Source organism: Puma concolor, chromosome A1 (assembly GCF_028749965.1).
Source record: "Puma concolor isolate L17-30 chromosome A1, mPumCon1.1.hap2, whole genome shotgun sequence".
In the NCBI taxonomy this organism is placed as follows: Eukaryota; Metazoa; Chordata; class Mammalia; order Carnivora; family Felidae; genus Puma; species Puma concolor.
The window spans coordinates 159,191,866-159,213,992 of NC_141667.1; the positions used below are offsets into that span (position 1 = coordinate 159,191,866).

General features: G+C 54.3%; 1 protein-coding gene and 1 long non-coding RNA gene across 3 annotated transcripts; one reads left to right on the plus strand and one right to left on the minus strand.

Annotated features, from left to right (window-relative positions):
* Nucleotides 1–16,490, minus strand: GRK1 (G protein-coupled receptor kinase 1). Of its 2 annotated transcripts, XR_015251540.1 has the most exons (8): nucleotides 15,635–16,490; nucleotides 14,205–14,332; nucleotides 11,300–11,457; nucleotides 10,498–10,581; nucleotides 7,599–7,723; nucleotides 5,497–5,698; nucleotides 1,792–4,451; nucleotides 1–1,705 (listed from the first exon to the last, which is right to left on the minus strand). XR_015251540.1 is itself a non-coding variant. In XM_025924459.2 (7 exons), the coding sequence occupies exons 1-7, from the start codon at nucleotides 16,331–16,333 to the stop codon at nucleotides 4,153–4,155; spliced, it is 1,695 nt and encodes a 564-aa protein (XP_025780244.2). In that variant the 5' UTR covers nucleotides 16,334–16,490; the 3' UTR covers nucleotides 1–4,152. The 2 variants fall into 2 exon arrangements, 1 of the variants encoding a protein (XP_025780244.2); XM_025924459.2 differs by having other exon boundaries at nucleotides 1–4,451.
* Nucleotides 7,033–14,303, plus strand: LOC147584591 (uncharacterized). The gene is made up of 4 exons (XR_015251541.1): nucleotides 7,033–7,101; nucleotides 9,026–9,086; nucleotides 13,428–13,631; nucleotides 13,706–14,303. It is a non-coding gene; the product is annotated as an uncharacterized LOC147584591 (long non-coding RNA).
* Nucleotides 16,491–22,127: the final 5,637 nt, after the last annotated feature.

Genomic DNA, 22,127 nt, shown 5'->3' on the forward strand with positions numbered 1-22,127 from the left:
GACACTGCAAGCAATTTTTATTTTTTAAATATTTTTTAACGTTTATTTATTTTTGAGAGAAAGAGACAGAACGAGAGCGGGAGAGGAGAGAGGGAGACACAGAATCGGAAGCAGGCTCCAGACTGCATACTGTCAGCACAGAGCCCGACGCAGGGCTCAAACCCATGAACCTTGAGAAACCCATGAACCTGAGCCAAAGTTGGACGCTTAACCCACTGAGCCACCCAGGTGCCCTGCAAGCAATTTTTAAATCTGGTAGTCATAAAGAGGTGAGAATGGAGGTAAATTGTGTATGTGCATGTGTATATTGTGGGTATGTGTGTATCTGCACAGGTGTGTATATGCATGTGTGTGTGCATGCATGTGTGTGTGCACGTATGTATCTGCACAGCTGTGTGTGCATGTATGTGCACATGTGTGTGTATGCATAGATATGTGCTTGTGTATGTGTGTACATGTGTATCTGCACAGGTGGGTGTGCATGTATATGTGCTTGTATGTGTGTGCATGCATGTGTGCGTGTATATGTGTGTTTGCAGAGGTGTCTGTATAGGTGATTTTGAAAAAAAAGAACATAACTAGCGTTCATATTATAATCCAGAATCCATTATGTTTTCCCTTTTTGTCTTTCTGCTTGAATAGAAACTGCATTTTTTTTTACAAACAAAAAGTCGTGCTGAGTCATTCTGATCCCAGTACCCCCAGGGCCCCTCTGCTGCCTGGCCTCCTTCCATCCTTGGGAAAAACCCAGTGGGTGCCATCTTCACCACGATGTATGTCACACCCCATGACAGTGAGTCTCACCAGGCTGTGGCCAGGGTCACAGATGCCCAAGTGCCAGGCACCCTGCGGCAGGGGTCCAGGCCGGTGTCTGAAGACCCCTTGGCAGCTATGGTGTGGGACAAGAGGAGCGGCAATGAAGGCATCTCTGCAGGGGAACCTCATCGGCCTAGTGTGGGCAGCCCCCAAGACAGAGACAAGCCTGCAGGCTAACTAGATCCCTGACGGCCCCCAAGACCCGTGTCAGGGCCAGCCCCACGGTCCAGGCTGGAGCTGGGGGGAGGGCCTCACGTGTGGGGGACAGCCAGCCCCCTGGGAGGGTGCCAGTTGGGGGACTGGGACTGGAAGACCACCCACAGCAGAGATCCCCCGAGACTGTGAAGAAACCACCGGCAGGCACTGACCCTTCCCCCACCCGCCACCGCCGGGATCCCCAGGAGAGCTGGGGGAGGGATGTCCCACAGGAGGTCGCAATTTCCACAGGCACTGGGCGTCCTAAATTAGCGCCTTGAGACCACTGTTCAAGTGTGTGCAGGGTCTCCTATAGGTAGGGGAGCAGGGGGCAGGGGCACTGAGGCCAGCTTGAGTTTTATGGGCTTGGGAAAGACCTCTTCTGATGACGGAGAGACCGCTGAAGTCACAACTATGCCTGACAGACCTGCTGATTCAGAGGAATTAGTTACTTACACGTGAAGCATTTCAGCAACAGGTGCCAGATCACAAACTGGATAATTTGGGACACGCACTAAAAACAGTATTTGCTGTTCATCTGAAATTCAAATGCATCCGATGTCCTGTGTTTTATCTGACCATCTGGCCATCAGACGCAGGCAAATGGGCCCCCCTGGCAGACGCCAAGGGGCTTCAGGCCAGGCCTCCATCCACACAGCTGCTGGAATCACTCTTTGTTCAGGGCCATGAGAACCTAGAACAGATTAAATGGGTTTATAAAAGCCAGAAACAGGTCCTTGTTGCACCACAAGGTAGTGCAGTGACACATATGGCCATTACCTAGCCCACGTGCACCTTTCTGGAAAACAAAGCAAGACTGGGTGAGGGTGATTTGCCCGCCGACAGCCCCATGTCCCTGGTCCTGGGCGCCTGCAGAGATGCTCCAGGTCACACACCAGAAAGCGCTGGGCGTCTCTTCAGGCCCTTCCAGAACAGTTTTTGCCTCTGGCGGGCCACATGCACAGCCAGGAGAGAAGGATCTTTCTGGTCCAAGGGTGCTTTAAAGGCAGAGGCTTCATGTCATACAGTCCTTGGAAGCACAGGCCGGATTTTCTCCACCACCTGGCTGGCCTCTGCACGGCCACACACGACACGGCCCTGTGCCAGGCAGGCGTGGGGGCCAGAGTGGCAACCCTCCAGAGCTGTTGGCTGCAGGACCCACTGGTCCCCTGAGGGCAGAGAGCAGAGGACTGCACACGGACTTCTGCAGGCAACAACCCCCCCAGCACTCAGTGTTGACAGTCTGAGGGTAGGAGCACCCCAACACAGGGTTGACAGTCTGAGGGTGGGAGTTACTTGAACACAAGGATGACAGTCTGAGGGCAGGGATGCCCCAATATACTTGGGATTGATGGTCTGAGGATGGGGGCACCCCCTGAGGGTGGGGGTTCCCCAAACACTCGAGGATGATAGTCTGAGGGCAGAGATATCCCAAATACTCAGTGTTGACAGTCTGAGGACAGGGGCACCCCTGAATACTTGGTGTTGATAGTCTGAGGGCAGGGGTGCCCCAAACACTTGGTGTTGATAGTCTGAGGGTGGCGGTTCCCTGAACACTCAAGGATGACACATCGAGGGCAGGGGTGCCCCAAACACTCGGTGTTAACAGTCTAAGGGCGGGGGCGCCCCAACACAGGGTTGAGAGTCTGAGGGTGGGGGTTCCCCAAACACTTGAGGATGACAGCCCGAGGGCAGGGGTTCCCCAAACACTCAGGGATGACAGTCTGAGGGCAAGGGGGCCCCTGAACACTTGGTGTTGACAGTCTGAGGGTGGGGGCACCCCAATACTCAGGGTGGACTCTCATGAGGTAGCTGGGAAAGGAAGCAGTGACCCCAGGACATGTGCTAAAACTAGGTAGGACTCCCTCTTTTGCAGCCCCTGGCAGGACCCAACGTAAGCCCCACTTGACAGGTAAATGCTGTGGTGTCTTCTGACACTCCCAGGGGGAGTCTTCCCACGTGACCCCCACACGCAATCCGGCATCTCACAGCCACGTCATGTGGCTCTCTGCATGGACCAGCATGTGACACAGTGTATGAGTTGCAAGGACTCAGAAGTTATTTCCTAAGGAAAAGTAGACCCTTCTGGAAACTTCAGGCCCTAAATCTCAGCTCCTCCCCAGGGGCTCGGCCCCACCTGAGCCCCCTGGGCAGTCTCGGGTTCCAAGGCCAATGCCACCAAATCCCAGCCCAGGAGTGAACGTCATCTGGAGGCCACTACAAAGACTGTGTTCTTCCAGGCAGGACGCACGTGGGGATTCTTGGGGTTAAAGGTGAAGCTGGAAACACAGACACAGTGAACACGGGGCCACAGGCCAGAAGGAGGGCATACTTGTGCTCGTAAGGGTTAGGACCCCAAAACTCCAGTGCTGTTGCCTCTGGGGATTCCGACAGGGTCTGCCCCTAGCCATCAGCCAGAAAACCCCATGTTGCAAGACCAGCCGGCCCCAAGCTTGCCCAGGACGGGAGCACGGGAAAGGGCTTTGCCAGGAGGCAGAGTCCAGTGGTAAGCTGTTGCTTGGGCCAGAGAACGGCACACCCAGATGCCATCGGCTGGAGATGTTCTCAGGACACAGAGAAGCTGAGGGGGAGGCTGCTGCCGTCGCCTTCATCCCCAGAGCCCCCGTCTTCCCTCCTCTGGAACACTGGGCCACAGCCTGGGTGACGCAAGCCCTGGGAGACTGAGCCCCCAGCACCTGGCAGATGTCAGCATGTCCAACATGTAGGTGGTGGGTATCTCAGGCCCTGGCAGCAGGCAGGTGGCGGGGGGCACAGTCTGGGCATGAAGGGGGGCACCAGGCCTCTCCACTGGTGTCCGTGAGCCTGCAGGCCATGCTCTGCCAACTCCTGAGCCAACAAGGAGAATGCCTCCCACCTGGGAAGGTGCAGTTAAGGTGCAGGAAACATATACCAAAACGCCAAGCAATGCTTTGCCCGGACGGCTGACCCGGTTGCCGGCGGGGACGTCCACAAGAGCCCTCGAGTGGGACGTGCCATCTGAGAACCACGGTTGTGTCTCTGAGTGAAATGGGGCAGAAGAAGCAGACTATTTACGGGCTGGGCTCCTGAGCTGGGCCGGGACATCTGGCCACTCCTTGCCTTTCTCTGGTGGCTCACAGAGGCCTTCTTGCCCCTGCACACCTAGGAAACCAGACACATCCCGGACTTGGACGTGGGGGCTGCCTCCTCCACGGCGACCCCCTTCATGTCGTCAGGCATCTGCCCGTCAGAGCGCCAGACGTTCAGCTCCGCGAACACGCCCGTCTCGATCATCTCCTCCTGCCAGGGAATGGGGCAGTTGCCGGTCGCGAACTCCTGGAAGAACTCGGTATCGGCTTTGTCGAAGGCCACGCCCTTGACCGTGGAGAAGGCGCCCACGTCCTGGATGTTCTTGGCATAGACTGTCCTGGAGTCTGGGACAAAGGGGGGTGTCAGCATCCCTGTGAGGAGACAGAAAACAGGGATGGGAAATGCCGAAAACAGAAGGAAACGGCCGTGTGCTCAGCGAGCAGGGCTACCCTTCCAGGGTGTCCGAAGGCTCAGGACGGGTGTCCGGGTGCCGCACAGCACACTGGGCGGGTATGAGGGTCTTAGCATCCAGGCAGGTGAAGGAACAGCCTGCTCTGGTCTGTGTCCTCACACCTGCCTCCCAGGGGGCTTCCTTGTCTGCAGGTGCAACACCTCGAACCCAGCACAGTCAGGCTGAGCATCTCGATTTCTTTCCAAAGCCGGCTTGTCTCCCAGCCCGCTCGGGAGCCAAAGTCCTTCAGTCACCAATATACAACACTAGCCACGTGACTCCCGTGGCCGCACCACCCGCCCTTCCCTTCAGTGTGGGCCCCGGGCTGAGCCACCTGCCAGACCGGTGGCATGGCCTGCGGAACACTCCCCCCCCCCCCCCCCCCCCGCCCAGGCCCCAGATCTCCTGGCTCCCATCTTCCCTACACCAGCACCACCATCCAGCCACAGAGCCCCCTCCCTGCAAAAGCAACTCCTCTCCTTTGGGCATCTGACGCTTGGGGCTCCCGTAGGGAGTCGCAGCTCACACGCCCTACCGTAGGCTCGGGGCTGGGGCTGCGTCTGCACATGCTCACCTACACGTGTGTCCCACAAGGGACACCTGACAACACAGACTGACTGAAGGAACGAGGTTCTCCCAAGACGACGGCTTGAGGGATCCTGCCTTGTCTTGGATCAGGGGCTCCTTGAAAGTACAGGGTGTGGAAACCCACAAGCACAGGTGTGGATCTTCAGTTCAAAGGTGGGCAGCACCCCAAGCATCCCACCCAACACCAGCCCGAGAAACCTCTGTGTGGACAGAGAAGTGGGGACGGTGGGTTAGTTGGGGACAGGAGGCCACGGGGCATCTCTGCTGGCATCACCGCAGAGCTCAGGAGGTGCCAACAGGGCAGGCAGAGCAAGCAAGGACCTCCCGCCGGACCTGCCCCCTGCGGCCCCCCAGATCCAAAGGCGAGAGGACAGTACCGGCCTCCAGCTGTCTCCAGTTAATGTCCTTAAAGAGGGGGTTGGTGCGGAGCCCGTCACAGGTCCCGTCTCTGAACCCCAGGCGCTTCTCAGGGTCCTTCTCCAGCAGCGCCTCGCAGAAGTCCTTGCTGGCCTGGCTGAACTTGTCCGAGTACTTGACGGGCTCGGAGAGGACCCTCTGTCTGAGCTCCTTGTTCTCTACCTGCACAGGGGATGTGCCACGTCACGTCAGGCCCACGGAGCCCATGCAGGCCAGCACACCGCCCAGGAAGACACCAGCCCAAGGTAATGGCTGACCCTGCGTGTGTGGTCCCCAGGCCCCCCAACGGTGTTGGTCAAGGTTGGGGCGCTCTGGTTGATGCTGCGGTGCCTCTACATAACCATTCCTTACCCACTGTGAAAATGAGAAAGGTAAGAGAAAGAGCCAACTTTGCAGACAGAGCTGGCAGAGACCTCCTGACTGGGTGGAAACTGAGGGCGAGTTTGAATCCGCTTTATGGAGTATAGTTTCCACACCACAGGACCCCATTCCCAGTGACCAGGGGGCCCTACGATGACCCCAGATGCGCCCTGTGCCCTTTGCAGCCCGTCTTCCCCTCCCAGCTCGGCAAACGCTGGCCGTGTGCTCTCACCACACGTTAGATCCGCCTTCCTAACACTGTGCAGACACAGGCTTACTCTTCATTTGCCATCGCAGGTCTGACGCCCAGCCGGCCACGGGCCGTGGGACACACGGTGGGCCACCGTGGGCCCACCACACACTCTGTGCCTGACTCGTCAGGCTCACACACACGGAAAACAGGGCCTCTGGTCAGGGCCGTGGGGTCAGTGAGAGCTCTGTGCTGGGGCCCCCGCTTTGTGCGGATCCCACAGCACTGGCTCTTCTGCATGGTTGCAAGTCAGGAGAGAAAACGAGTTAGTAGCGATCAGGGCGGCCGTGCAGAGCCACAGAGCGGCCGGCTGTGTTAGCTGTGCGAGGACTCTGCTCCTAGAAGACTGGGTGTCTCAGGACCAGGGTGACCTGGGGACGGACACGTTCGGGACCCCGGCAGAAGAAAGTGAAGGGCATGACCTCCAGGCAGGCACGGGGCCGCCTAAATACTGCTGTTCCCACCAGGCCCTGGAGACGCCTCCTGCCCGCCCTGCCTCCTCAGCCCCGGCTCCCCGCATGCCCAGCGGCCCACCCGCCAGAAGAGGCCGGGTTTCGAGCAGGCGGCGAGGCCCCCAGATACCATCTATGGGGGACGCTGCAGTGTTTACAAATGGCAGCAGACTTGCTGGCACCACTTCCCCAACAGCATTCGCTCCTACACGTCTCTGTGACATTTTGGTGATTCTCACAGTATTTCAAACATTTTCATTATTGTTTTATTTGCTATGGTGATCAGTGATCACAACCTGCTGAGCTCCCAGTTAGCTGTAAGTATTTGTTAACTAAGGCACGTGGACTGTTTTGGATGGAAAGCCACTGAACACTCAGCAGCCTGTAGCGTGTGGACATGTGACCTTTACACACACTGGGAAACCAGAAAGTTCATTTGACTTGCTTTACTGTGGCATCTGCTGTGTCATGGTGGTCTGAGCTAGACCCCGGGTGTCACTGAGGTGAGCCTGTGTTTGTGGTTTGGGTGGGTTGGGGTAACAGCACCCTGCAGACTCTGGGGCAGATGGTGCAGGAGAGAGCGTGGGGGGCCAGGGGCAGGGCACAGAGACGCGAGGCCCACTGCCCTCTATTCAGAAAGGTTGCAGTGCTGGAGGGGGCGACAGTGAGCTGGCTGGTCTGCTGTGGAAGGCAGGGAGGGACGAGGCCGCACCCCCATCCCTTTTAGACCAGCTTGGCCCCAGGTGGGCTGAGTGCTGCTCGTGGGGAGGGGGACTGGGGAGGCCCAGGCACGGCTGGTCCTGAGACACGTCTCGGTGTGGGGAGCTCCATGACACGAGGCCACCACGTCCCCTCCCCTGCCCACGAGAATCCTAGTGCCCAAGATCTGAACAGCACCTCCCCCCGCCACAAGCAGGGTCACCGTGGGGCAGCTGCAGGACACCTGCTCCTACGACCCCCCACGAGTGGACCATCACAGGATGACAGAGTGACCTCCTACCTTCTCCCCGCGGGCACGGAAGGGTCCTCTGGCCGCGATCATCTCATACAGTGTGACCCCCAGGGCAAAGTAATCCACAGAAAAGTCGTACTCCTCACCCTGCAAGAGCTCAGGGGCCATGAAACCTGCCAGGCAACAGCGCAGACTCAGACTCAGCACGTGGTGGCAATCACTCACCCGGCCCCAGTGGGCACGGAACCGATGTCCCACGTGCACGACCACAGGCTTCACACGCAGACCTTCCCTTCCGGGCTGCATGTGCAACAGCACTCCCGGCCCACGGCCAGTAAGTAGTTAGAGCCCCCAGGTGTCACAACCCAAACTCTCTGGACACTGCCAAGTGTCCCCTCCCGGCAGAACTGCCCCTGCTTGAGAACCACTGCCGTCCACATCAAGTGAGCTGTGAGGCCCCATCTTCCCTGTGGCACACCACAGCAGATGAGCAGAGTGATGGTCCCTCAGAACCACAGCAGACAGAGTGATTGGTCCCTGAGACCACAGCAGAGTGATGGTCCCTGAACACAGCAGACAGAGAGGTGGTCCCTGAGACCACAGCAGACAGACAGAGAGGTGGTCCCAGAGACCACAGCACACAGACAGTAACAGTCCTCGCTTGCCACTCAGGTACAAGTGTGACCTGTGGAGTGGTGGGTGTGTGTGGTCAGAGATAGGCACTACCCGTTGATTCTGGAAAAGGGCACAAAAGGACAGAGTGAGGCCCAGATGTTCCAAATCCAGATGCCTACCACTGCCCCACCTGTTCCCATGTCAGGTCAGCCACATTTGGGAAGTTGGGGCCACGTGGGGGAGCCCCACAGTGTGAAGGTCCACATCCCTGAAAGCAAGCTCTGGGCCTCCACTCCCTACCTGCCACTGTACGGAAGCCAGCTAGCACATGGGAAGGGTGGACAGGCCAGTTTCTGGGACCCACGGTCCACTCCCCGGGGACCAGGGGTCGGTGCTATGGTCTAGGTGCAGGTAGCTTCTGTTCCTGACCGCTTCAGACATTCCAAGGGAAGCAAAGCTAATGTGTCTGTTGATTTCCTGTCCCTCCAGGCCCTCAGTATACCCTGTTCGTGGCCAGGTTCCAATAGGTGGTGTGCTCAGCAAGGCGGCCAAGCTGATATGACCAGAGATTCACCTGTTCCTGACAGGTTACAGGAGTCAAATCCCACAGACCCTCCGGGACCTGACACCCCTTCACCCCTTTGTAGGTCCTGCTTTTCAGGAACTGAAAAGACTCCAGACTGCTCAAATGCTGTAAGAAAGATGTGTTTCACTGGCCACAACTTCTAGGTTGAAACAAGGTCTAGGAGAAAGGCCAGCCAGGCCACAGGGAGAGGATCAATTTCTGAGCAAACACCCCAGTGGTGCCTCTGCTCTGCTTCCCAACTTGGTCTGGGTGACACATCGTTTTGTATCCCCAGGACCTACGTGGCATCCGGGAAAGAGCAAGCACGAGTGAACATTTGTCACCTGAATGCACAGGTGAGTGAGTGAGTGAGTGAATGAGTGAGTGAGTGGGCAAATGAATGAATGAATGAGTGAACACTCCACTGTCTAGTTACTAATTCTTCCCCGCGTTGACCCAGCCCCGCGTCCATGGGGTCGGAGGGCACGCTCACATCTCCTCCACGCAGGGGTCACAGCCTGCTGACTGCGGCCATAGCAGGCAGGGTGCAGAGTGGCTGCTGGGGAGGACCCAGCAGGCGTCACCCCAAGCTCCACGGTAACCTCTGCTGGGCCTCTTTGTGGGTCACACCCTGCCCCTGCCCCCAAAGGCACAGAAGACGAGACCCTCTGCTCAGAGAAGGGCCGCGGCCACAGGAAAGCCTGCGGGGCCCTCTGCTGGTCGGTGGGGCCCTCACACATGGGCCTGGATACCACCAGGGCCTGGAGTCAGACCACTTGGAATCCAGCCTGCGGTGCCTTATTCTCCACAGCCTTCTCCTAACGATTTGAATCACCCCAAAATATGTGGGGTGTTTCCACTCACACACTCACACTCAGGGCTGGAACTTCATAGACTCTGGCCAAGGACCTGGAAAACTCAAGATAGGACCTTCCCTAAACAAAGCCACAGGTGAGGACAGACCCACCGTGGCAGCTCCTCCCCAAAGCCAGATCAACCCAGGACAGGATCTGCTGAGGGTGCCTGGACCTTCCGGGACAGGGTGGGGCAGGGGGCTGACCCTCAGGTGCCCCTGGCCTGCCGGCACTGAGCTCCCCCTGCAGCTTGGGCAGCTGTGCTATGCCCGCCCCGCCCCTGTTCCCCTGTTCCCAGGGTCTCCTGGGTTCTCTGCAGGCCTGGGCTGGGAGACGTGGGGGAGCAGCAGAACGTGTTGTGCACTGCACACACATACACACGTGCACACAGTGCACACACACTCATACACAAGCAAACACGGACACACGTGTGCGTGTGCACATACACAGCCGCGCACACACACAGGACGAGGGCAGCCCCCTCCCCTGAGGCCACCCTGCCTGCCTCACACCCTACCCAGGGCTCCCTTGGACAGCGAAGGCCCTGGCCACACTGCGGTGGGGGCTGGGTACCCCTCGGGGCTCTCCCAGGCTGCCCGCCTCGGTGGGGGTGCAGCCGGTGATCCACTGAGCGCAGACCCTCAGGGCTCCAGCCAACATGGTCGGGCTCCCCTCCAGACAAACACATTCCGCTGATGTCCGGAAAGCCACTGAAGGCAGAAGCTTCTATCTCAGAGGGTGTGACACGTCCGGACCAGCAGGCGGGAGGGGTCATCCCTGCGGTGGGTGCAGCTCTCGAGCTGCCGGGCGTGCCTGCTGGCCAGGCCCCGTGGTTTTGCTATTCACTATGACAGATGGGGGCCCCCACGAACCCCTAGGGCCTCAGCCCCCACCCTCGCCCTCAGGTGCTAACCTGGGGTTCCTGCATAGCCCTTGGTCTTGGTCTGTCCGTCCTTCAGCTCCACAGCCAGCCCAAGGTCAGATATTCGGATATTACCTGAAAGCAAACATGGACTGAGGTCACACGCAGCTCCACAGAACAAAGGCGCCTGGTGTTCCCAAGCCTGCAGGAGCCAAGGGCAGCCTCTGCCCACATGCGCACACACACACACAAGGGCACACGTGCGCCCACGGGCCCACACTCGCAGCACGGGCCCACCCCAGGGCGCCGAGGCCAGACTGCAGGGGCCCCAGCAGATCTGCGGCTGTGAGTGGGGGCACAATCCACCCAAACCCCATTTTGAGAATGTCCACGTTTGCATGACTTGGTGACACAAAGGGAGGGTATACAAGGGACATGAAGGAAACCTAGATCTCAATGTCACTTTCTGATGACAATCCCATAAAAGGCAGAACGAGTGACAGACCAAGGATTTAAGATCAGGAACAAAATGTTAACCCCTCACCAGGAGTTCCACAGTTAACTCCTGAGTTAACTCCCTGTAATGCTTGGTGCCTAATTATGTACCAAATTTCAACTAAATCCATCAAAAGCTTTAGAGACAATTGTGCAAAATGTGTGAAATGAACAACAAACTTAAGATGCCTTTGGTGCCGTTTAAAGTTATAACACTCATCAAAACCGGCCCATCTCCCTACCAATGACCTGACCTGTCCGGCCACAGAGGAGAGTCTGGCGAGGGGGGCTCTGGAGGGGAAGTCAGGAGGGAGATACTGGGAAGGGGGAGGGCGGGAGGGGAGGGAGGCCACCTCACCGTCATCATCCAGAAGTACGTTCTCAGGCTTGAGGTCTCGGTAGACGATGCCCCTCTGATGTAGGTGCTCCAGGCCGCTGACAATCTGGGCTATGTAGAACACGGCACGCGGCTCCTGGAAGCCAGGGCTCTCCTCGTTCACGTTGTAGATGTGGTATCTGGGGGCAGACCACGCAGATGCCCATGCTTCTCCGGCACAACAACGTGCCCCCAGTTTCCATAGGAAGTAAGATCTCAGGAAACAGTGAGAGCCTCAAAATCCTGTTTTGTGTCGGCAAAGTGGTCATTGTGGGGCCTCGGCACCAGCCCTAAGAGCCTGCAGTGCCACCGCCATGGGGAAGGGCAGACAGAAGAGTGCACGGCTGTCCCTGCCTCCCCCACACTGGCCTGCAAAGCTGGAAATGGACGCCAAAGCCGTCTCACCCGTGCCAGCCAAGGGAGGAAGGGCAGAGGGCGGTGAAGGAAGCCTGTGTGAGCGGCCTGAGGACTCAATATGGCGCCCCGGCAAGCGTGGCAGCCACCTCACCAAGCCCATGCACGCAGACTCCTGGTGGGCCTGCGGGACGGTCTCCTTCCTGCCTCCCCCCTCCCCATCTTTCCATATCACGTCCTGCGCGGAAGCAAGACCTGACGACCTACCGATAAAAGGAAACAAACTATTTATACCAGATAGCAACCAGGGAGAGGCAGACTCAGAAAACAAGAGGGGAAACCCCACGTGAGCCAGACCATGAGAAAGCCAGGACAACAAACTAAATGGCGTTTACATTGCACTGGTATCATAATATAGTGTAGTGCACAGAGTAGTATAACGTAGTGTAGTGAAGTATAGTACAGAACAGCACGGCATCGAATAACGTAGCATAACGTAGCGTGGCACAGCGTGACGTGTGTAGCATGATGTAGCATGGGAGAGTTAAGCAAGCATAACGGAGTAACGGAGTATAATGTAGGATGGTGCGGTGTGGTGTGGTATTGTGTGGTGTGGTGTAATACAGTATGATGTGGTCGTGTACTGTGGAATATGCAGCGTAGTACAGTGTAGCATAGTGTAGCACAGTAGAGTACGGTATGGTGTAGCATAGAGTAGTATAGTGGCGTAGAGAGCCGCACGGTGTAGTATGGTGTAGTGTAGTGCAGCGTAGAAGGTGTTGTTTGTAGTGTAGCATAATACAGAGTAGCACAGTATGGCGTGGCATGTTATGGCACAGTGTGGTATACGGTAGTGTAGCAGAGAATGACATGGCAGTATAGTGTAGTGTGGCATGGTGTGGTGCAGGATGGCGTAGTGCGATGTAGTATAGTATAATATAGAGCGGTGTCGTATGGCATATTATGGCATGGTGGGGCATAGTGTAGTATAGTACAGTGAGACGTATCATATCATGTAGCAGGTTGTGGTCTAATATACTGTGGTATAATATAGTCGAGTATAGCGTAGCACAGTATAATACCATGCAGTGTAGTTCAGTGTCATATAGAACGGTATGGCGTGTATCATACTACCGTGCAGTATGGGACAGCGTAGTATGGTGTAGTCTGGTCTAGTGTGGTTTAGTCTAGGGTAGAGTTGGGTCGTTTAGTACGGCACAGTACAGTGTCACGTAGCATGGTATGTTATGGGAGTCTAGCGCAGCGCAGTCTAGTACGGCAGAGTGTCGTAGTGTGGTGTAGTGTGCTGTAGTGTAGTATGGTGTAGCGTGGTACAATAGCACATAGTGTGGCACGGTGCGGTGTAGTGCGGTACACAGCAGCGTAGTGTGATGCAATACAGTATAGTAGAGCAGCACAGCAAAGTAGAGGACGGTGTGCTGTAATATAGTATAGCATAGGGTAGTATGGCATCGTATAGTACCGTGTGGAGTAGTACAGTGTGGCATAGTGTGGTAGGGTGTATAGCACAGGACAACGTAGAGTAGTATAGTGTGGTGCGAGGTACTACGGCATAGCATAGGACAGCATAGCGTAGTATAGTGTAGCACAGGACAGCGTGGTGTAACGTGGCGTAGGACGGTGTGGTGTGTCCAGTCCAGTCCAGTCCCGTGTAGAGCAACGAGCTTAGGACAGTGCAATGTCATACAGTAGGGTGCAGTACAGCACAATGTCATGACCTTCTCTGCGCTTTCAGTCACGTTGCCTGTACTTCCTCTGCCGTGTGGCCTCACACGGGTTCCTTACTCAAGGCTCAGAATCCGCACCCAGGAAATGCGGCCGGCAAACACCTGACGGAGCTTCAGTGGCGACGAATCCAGCAGGGAGAATGAAGGCAGAGGGCTTGCAGGCAACACCAAGAGCGATGGCCCTGTTTGTGTGCCACGTGACTCTCCCGCAGGTGTGTGACAGTATTAACTTACTCCCCACAAGGCCCTGAGAACACTAGTGTTATTCTTCATCCCCGTTTTACAGACCAGCATGCTGAGGCAAGAGCGGGCAGGTTGCCCGACTTGCATCTGGGTCTTTCCCCGCCGAGGGCCAGTGGTCTGACTTCCCACGGGAGCCCAGAGCCAAGCTGTCAGGCCTTCGGCAAGTCCAGGCACCAGACACGCTGAGAGCAAAGCCACAGCTCCTGAAGTCGGCCACGTCGTGTTTCCGTCTCTGCCGCCATCCCCAAGAGCAGGGCCCTCGCTCACCTTCCGTTCATCTGTCCCCCCAACGAGTGCTTGACCCACGGCACCTGTGCCCCACGCCCGCCGCCACACAAACCCCACGTCCACCGGCAACTAGAGAGCTGTGGGCCACCTCCCCACAGCCCCGCGTTTCACCGCTTGGAGAGTCGGCAACCAGGGGCCAGAGAGGAGCATGTTGATGGGGGGCAGGACTTCTCCTCGGGTGTTAGCATATTCTGTGCAGGTGGGACAGCCCCCAGGGCCCCAGGGCCCCTTCTCCAAGCCTGCCCCCTGCTTACCTCAGGTCGCCTCCGTTCATGATAGTTATCACCAGACAGAGGTCGGTTTTGGTTTCAAATGCATACGCCAGCGAGACTATAAACCTGCTGTGTACCTTTGCTAGAATCTTCTTCTCTACCATAGCACCCTGAAAAACAAGATCTCGAATAAGTACCCAGGTTTAAGCGGGAATGTGATGTCACCATAGAAGCCCAAGCCCCACAAGCCAGAAAACAGAAACAGAGTTACAAACGCATTTGAAGCAGCTTGCAACACACAGCAACCACAAGTAACCTACACACGTGTCTCACTCGCCCCATCCCCAGAGACAAAGCCCAGAGGACTCAGGCTTCCTGGAGCCTCCGGGAGGAGGCGGGAGTCAGACAGCCAGCCTTAAAAACGCCAGGTGAGGATCCCGCATGTCTGTGGCTGCCTGTTCGAGGCTTTCCTTCCAGTGCTTCCTTATGTCCAACCGGCTCGCCCCCCGCCACCCTGCCCTCCTCGCCAGGTCCCGGGGCAGCAGACGGCTGGGCACCCACCCTCGTCTGTTCATTTTCTATCTTCATTTTCAAACCTCACGATGTGCACTTAGAATGTCTTTTAAAGTTGTATTTGGGCAAGGAAAGCAGAGTTCCTTTTCCAAGGAGGTGCCCTCGATGGTTCAGGAGGCCCCTCTGCACCCACGCTGCGTGGACAGGTTCTGGGTTTGTCCTGCCAAGTGTTAAGTTCAGTGAGGACCCTGAACTTGGGACAGAAGACACCGTCAGGTGAGACCACGCCTGCTTGCTCCCGCAGCCCCAAGTGGGGAGCGCTGGCAAGAAACGCAGTCACCCTTGGTGGCTGCTGTTTACCCCAAAAAGCTGTGTCTGCTCTATGCAGCGGGAGAGGATGGGAACCAAGCGCAACAGGAGATGAGCTCAGCTTTCCCTGTCCTCCCTACAGGGAGTCTGACCCGAGCTGGGAACAGCAGACCCCAAGCGGCAACCCGCCATACCATTGGCTCACCTGAGCCAGGAAAACATTCTAGTAACTGCCAGCTCTGGCTGGACCCCCCATGTGCTCCGTCAGGGCCCAAGTCAGGGCCCGAAGAGCCCCAGAAAGCCAGATTATGGGTCAACAGCCTCCCTCCAACACCAGCTCCTATATTTCACGGTGTTGGTGAAAACAAGAAGGCCAGCGGGATGCACGGTGCCGTCCACACCAACAACACAAAGCCCCCCTCTGAGGAGGGACCACGGCGACTCGCGTGTGTGTGCAGAGAGCTGGGGCCAGTGGCTCAGAGCGGCCACTCCGAGGCCCGGGCCAGAGGGGGCCTGTGCTCCGCTTGGGGCGAGAAGGCTGCCCACAGGGAGGGCCCAGCGTCCCATGTGGGGCTGGACGCGGTCCCAGGTGGCCCCCTGCAGGTCTCGGGGCACTCCCTCCTGCCCGATGTGAGCGGCCGGCTGCCCACCTGGTACCCCTTCCTTTTCTTGAGTCTCTTTTTGTTGAGCTTCTTACACGCATACAACTTGCCGGTGGCCTTCATCTGGCAGGCAGACACCTCCCCGAAGCCGCCTTTCCCCAGGACCCTGAAGTCCAGAAACCAGTCCTCCCCGGTGGGCTGGGCCTCCAGCCACTTCCACTGCAGGAAGCGCTGGAAGTGCAGGCTGTCCAGGTACTCCTGGAAGGGCGCCTGGCTCAGGTATACCAGGGTCTCCTGCAGCAGGGGCCGGAAGAGCCCGTCCCCGCCCGCCACGGGCCCCTCCCGGGCCTGCGCCACGGTCCCCTCGTCCAGGAAGCTGCAGAAGAGCTCGGCCTGAGGGTCCAGGTACGCAGCCAGGATGGCGCGAGCCTTCTGTGGCCGGAGGTCATCGTCAGCGGTGTCGTAGTCCTCGATGTCCTTCCAGAGCTCCAGAGCCGGCGCATGCCTCTGGTCGGCCCCCAGGAACTGCTGGAACAGCCGCTTGCCGATGGGCTGCTCTGAGCACACACTCAGGAACGCCAGGTCCAGGCTCTCCCGGAGGCCCTGGCACTTGGACAGCGGGGGCAGCTTCAGCTTGGCCAGGTACTTCCTATCCCGAGAGGATGGGCCGCTGCTCCCATCAAAGCTGCCCCGGGCAGCGATGAAGGCTGAGTTGGCCACCACCGTCTCCAGGGACCCGAAATCCATCCTGGCGCTGGCCTCCCACCGCGTTGGGCACGAGGGGCCTGACCTGCCGCCCTGGGTCCGTGCCCCCTGCCCTCCCCAGAAGGCAGGCGTCCCAGCAGGTGCAAGGGTGACTGGAGGCCGTGCCAGGAGCCCAGGGGACCCAGCTGACGCAGCTCTGGCCAAATCCCAGACCGGGGTCACAGAGCAGGTGCCAGAAAAAGACAATCCCCTAAGCGGCTTCCAGTCGGATTAGACGGCCCGTCCTCGGGGCTCCCTCCTCCTGAGGGCCCGACAGAAAGGACAAACCCGGGCCCCGTTGCGTCTGGCTGAAGCTGCCCTCAGCCTAGGCAGGCGGGGACACGTTTGTTTTCTCTAGACGACAGGAGACCAAACAGAAGGCAGAGGGGCCCAGGAGAAACCCTGCTTTAGTAAAGATGGCTGGTGGTTTTCCCACTATATTTCATTTTTGTCTTAAAAAAAAAAGCAAGTGGGAAGAAAAACAGGTGATCATAGAAATTCACGCAGAAAAGGCAGTGAGAGCTCACAGGAGAACAGCCTCCTGGGGTGTCCATGGTTCCCCGCTGGCAGGGCAACTGTGGCTGTGTGGGGACCGGGCCTGACACGGACAGAAGCCTGCCCCCAGGTCACCTGCCAGCTCTGAGGCCTAAGGTAACCCCGGCACCTGCCCAGGGATCAGCTCCACATCTGCTCCCTCCCCTCTCCTGGGCTGTGCCAGCAAAGCAGAATGCCTGTAGAAGCTTCAGGTGAGGCGAGGACCGAAGCAGGAGACCCCAGCTACACCCAGGGCTGAGGCCCCACACAGAAACAGGAGTGAGAGAGGGGTGCAGAGGCCAGCAGCACACCTGGGGGATCCTGGGGCACATACCTGGGGGACATCTGGGACACACCTAGAGACATACCTGGGGGGACACACCTGGGCCACATACCTAGGGGACGTCTGGAACACACCTGGAGGACACACCTGGGGGACACATCTGGGGGGCATCAGGACACACCTGGAGGTGTCCCACACACTGGGACACACACCTGGGGGACACACCTAGGGGACCCTGGGGCACATACGTGGGGGACATCTGAGACATACCTTGAGGACACACCTGGGACACACTTGGGGCACATATCTGGGCACACACCTGGGGGACATGTGGGACACACCTAGGGGACACACCTGGGAGACACAACTGGGGGACAACTGGGGGGCATCTAGGGGACATCTGGTACACACCTGGAGGTGTCCCACACACCTCGGCACACCTGGGGCACACATCTGGAGGACACACCTGGGGAACACAGCTGGTACACACCTAGGGGACACACCTGGGGCACACACCTGGGGCACACACCTGGGGGACATCTGGGACACAACTGGAGGACACACCTGGGGGACACAGGGACATCTAGGAGACACCTGGGGCACATCTAGGGATGCCAGGCCCAACAGAAGTGTCAGATTTGCAAAGGCATGGCCTTGTCTATCCAGTACACAACAGGTACTCAGTAAACGTGTGGGGAAGAAAAGGAACCAATTGGGGTTGGTTATAGTTTAAAGAGGGGAGGAAGTGAGGGGTTGCAGAAACAGGAATGCCTGAGCCCAGGGGCCAGGTTGCCCAGCCCACCCCCTGTTCCTCCGGGGAGAAGAGGATGTTTGGGAGAGGGGTGTGGGTGAAAGGCAGGGGAGGCAGAAGTGAGGACTTGTGTATGAGCAGAGTCCCCTGCCTTTAACCCCTCCCTGCCTACCCGGCAGGGTTCAAAGGACAGGGGTCGCACTGCCTATCACACTTCCCAATCATGCCAGGCACACCAATCGCCTGGAGACCTTGCCAAAACAGACTCCGCTTCAGCGGCCTGGGGGTGGGGCTGCGACTGTGCGCCTCTTCTAAGCTGCTCGGGGATGCAGTGGGCACGTCAGCGTGGTCCGCTCTGCTCCGGCACCCTCCTCTCCATCACTGTATGTGAGACACAGAACAGATGATAGGCTTGGAACTGAGTAAACGGAGCCTCGACTTTATTCTTTTTCAAAAATATTTTTCAAAAAACAATTTTTAAAACTAAGTATTCAAAACATGGAAGAAAATATTCCACTTCCTTTGCCTTTCTATAGAAGTCTTACAGTAGTCTTCTCTGTATCTACACAAAAAAATCTAGTTCAGACCTTGATAGGAATTAAACCTACATGTCAATCTGGGGAGAACTGACATCTTTACTACACTGAATCTTCCAACCTATGAATGTAATCTGTAACCTGTCTTCCCTCACCATCGTGAATATTTGAGCACACAAGTTCTGTACGTGTTGTATTGGATTAACACCTAAAGATTCCTGTTTGTTTTGAGCAAATGTCAATCATAGTGTCGTTTGGGACCCATGTGCTCATTGCTAGTAAATGAAACACAGTTGATTGGGGGGCGTTAACCTCGTAGACTTTGCCTTGCTGAACTCATGTGTTCTAGATTTTTTGCAGAGTCTTTGGAATTTTCTACACATACAATCCTGTTGTCTGAAAATAAGGACCTTCATTTCTTCCTTTCTAGTCTGTTGCCTTTTCTTTTCTTGTTTATTCCACTAGCTGGAACGCCCGCCCAGCACAAGGCTGACACAGAGAAATGAGCGCAGAAGTCCATGCCTCATTATTGATCTTGGGGTAGACACCAGTCCTTCACCACTAGAGAGGATGTTGGCTGTAGAGATTCTGTCAATGCTTTTAATGAAATTTCTGTCTATTCCTAGTCTGCTGAGAGTTTTTATCATAAATGAATGTTGAATTTTGTCAAGTGTTTTTTCTGCATCAGCTGGTATGATCACAGGATTTTTCTTCTTTGGCTTGTTAATGTGGGGTTTTACACTGATTGATTTTTTAATATCGAACCAGCTCCGCATCTCTAGAATATATCCCCCTTGGTCATGGTGTTTAATGCTTTTTATACATTGTTGGGTTCAATTTGTCAATAGTTGGTTAAGGAATTTTGTGTCTATATTTGTGAGGGATTTGGTCTGTAGTTGTTTTTGTTTCTTGCGCTGGCTTTGGTTTTGGTGAAGGGCATGCTGGTCTCATAAATCAGGTGGGGAAGTCCCCTTCTATTTTCCAAATGATACAGTACACAATTTGTGCTACTTCATTACCTGTTTGGTAGAATTCTCCAGTGAAACCATCAGGGCCTGAAGGGTTTTTTTGTTGTTGGGAGACCTTACATTATAAATTCAGTTTCCTTAATAGTTATAGGGCGATTCAAATTCTCTATTTCAAATGGGACAAGGTGTGTTTTTTGAGGAAGTGGCCAATTTCATCTAAGTTGTTGAGTTTACGTGCATAAAGTTGTGTGTGGCATTTCCTCTTTATGTCTGAAGGGTCTGTAGTAATATCTCATTTTATCCTTAATTTGGTTATTTATGTCTATTCTCTTGCTATAGATTTGTCAATTTTATTGACTTTTCAAAGAACCAGCTCTTTACTGATTTTCCCTTTTGCTTTTGTTTTTAATTTCATTGATTTCTGATCTTAGCTTTTATTTCTTCCTTCTGCTTGCTTTCCCTGCCTCCTTTTCTAAATTTTCCAAGTGGAAACTGAGATTATTAAGACTCTCTCTCTTTTCTGATACATGCATTTGGAACTATAAATTCTTTTTTTTAAGTTTATTTATTTATTTTTGAGAGAGACAGAGACAGCTTGAGTGGGGGAGGGGCAGAGAGAAAGGAAGAGACTCTCCAGAAGGCTCTGTGCTGTCAGCATGGAGCTCAACATGGTGCTCGAACCCATGAAACCACGAGATCATGACCTGAGCTGAAAGCAAGAGTCAGATGCTTAACCGACTGAGACACCCAGGAGCCCCTAAATTCTCCTTTTAACACTGCATTAGCTGCATCCCACGAATTTTGATGTTCTATTTTTGTCTTCATCAGTCCTACGTTTTTTAAATTTCCCTCAAGACTTCCTTTTGACTTAGGAATTCTTTGAAATGTGATTTAGTTTTCACATGTTTGAGGATTCCCCTGTTATCTTTGTGTTATTTGTTTCTAGTTTGATTGTATCATGGTTGGAGGACACACTGCATGGTTTCAATTCTCTTAACTTTGTGGAGCTTTGTTTAATGGCTCAGGATATGCTCTATTCTGGTATATGTTCCAAGATCACTTAAAAAGAAAGTGTATTCTGTTGTGCTTGGGTGGGCTAGTCTACAAATGTCAATGGCATCCTGTTAATTGACAATATTTTTGAATTCTTCTATATCCGTGCTGATTTTCTATTTAGCTATTCTATCAATTATCGAGAGAGAACTGTTGAAGCCAGTTTTATTAGTTTGCTTTGCACATTTTGCATCTCTCTTATTTGGTGCATACACATTTAGGATTGCTATATCTTCTTGATGATTGACCCTTTATCATTATGTAATGTCTCCTGTAATTTTCTCTGCTCTGAAGTTATATGATATTAATATAACCACACCTTCATTTGATTAGTATTTATTTGCATGATGTATCTTTTTTCATCCTTTTGTGTTCAACCTGCCTATATCATTCTATTTGAGATAAGCTTCTACTAGACAGCCTATATTTGGGTCTGTTTTTAAATCTACTCTGTCAGTCTCTGTTTTGTTTTGTTTTTGACTGATGTATTTATAGCATTTACATTTAATGTAATTGTTGATGAGGTCTGGCATTTTTCCTGTGGGTTACTTTGAAAAATTTTTAGGATTCAATTTTGATTTATCTATAGTATTTTTACGTGTATCTCTTTATGCATATTTTTATTGGTTGCTGTTGGTATCATATGTACATAATTTATCACATTCTATTGCTGTCACTTTAGCAGTTCAAGTGAAGTACAGAAATATCACATCTCTTTATCCTTTCCTGTTTATAATTACCTTAATTATTTCATCTACATACATTTAGAACAATATCAGGCAATGTTATGGTTTTTGTTTCAACCATCAAACATAATTTAGAAAATTCAAGAAGAGGGGCTCAGATGGTTAAGCGTCTGACACTTGGTTTTAGCTCAGGTCATGATTTCACGGTTTGTGAGTTCAAGCCCCTCTTTGGGTTCTGTGCTGACAGTGCGGGGCTTGCTTGGGACTCTCTCTCTCCTTCTCTCTCTGCCCCTCTCCCACTCAAGCATGCATATGCTCTCTCTCAAAATGAATAAATTATTAAAAAAGAGAAAAGGAAATTCAAGAAGAAAAGGAGAGCTTATAGTATTTGCCCATGTTTCACTTACCATGTTATTTCATCCTTCCTAATGCTCCCATATTCTTTCAACACCGTCTTTCTGTTTCGAGAACTTCCTTTAGCCATACTTTTAGGATAAGTCTGCTGCTGACAAATTATCTTCCTTTCCTTTTCCTTCATTTGAGAATGTTGGGGCCCCTTCTTCCCTGCTATTTGTGCTGGGTTCAGGATCTGGGTAACAGATCTCTTCTTTCAGCATCTAAATATATTTTGCAGCTTCCTTCTGACTCTGCTTTCTGAAGAGTAATCTTCTGTAATTCAAATGTTTTTTCTCTGGCTGCTTTCTTGATTTTTGTGTGTGTATGTTTTCAATTTTCAGAAGTTTAATCATGATGCACTGTGGATCTGGGGAGTTACCCTATTCGTATTTCACTCGGCTTTGTGAACACACAGGTTTATATCTTTTGCTGTGTTTGGGAGTTTTCAGCCCTGTCCTCTTTCTTCTCTCCTTCCAGAACTCTGATGGCACAGATGTTACATCTCCGTTAGTCCCCAGGTCCCTGAGGCACTGAACATCTTTTTCCTACTGTTCAGATCACGTAATTTCTATTATTTTTTCTTCCATGTC

Excerpts from the sequence above, each read along its gene's own strand:
- GRK1 (XM_025924459.2), bottom strand. The coding sequence starts at position 16,333 with ATGGATTTCGGGTCCCTGGAGACGGTGGTGGCCAACTCAGCCTTCATC. Across the intron at positions 11,458-14,204 it reads ATGAACGGAGGCGACCTGAG|ATACCACATCTACAACGTGA; the intron begins GTAAGCAGGGGG and ends GTCTGCCCCCAG. Across the intron at positions 4,452-5,496 it reads CTGGAGACAGCTGGAGGCCG|GGATGCTGACACCCCCCTTT; the intron begins GTACTGTCCTCT and ends GTCTCCTCACAG.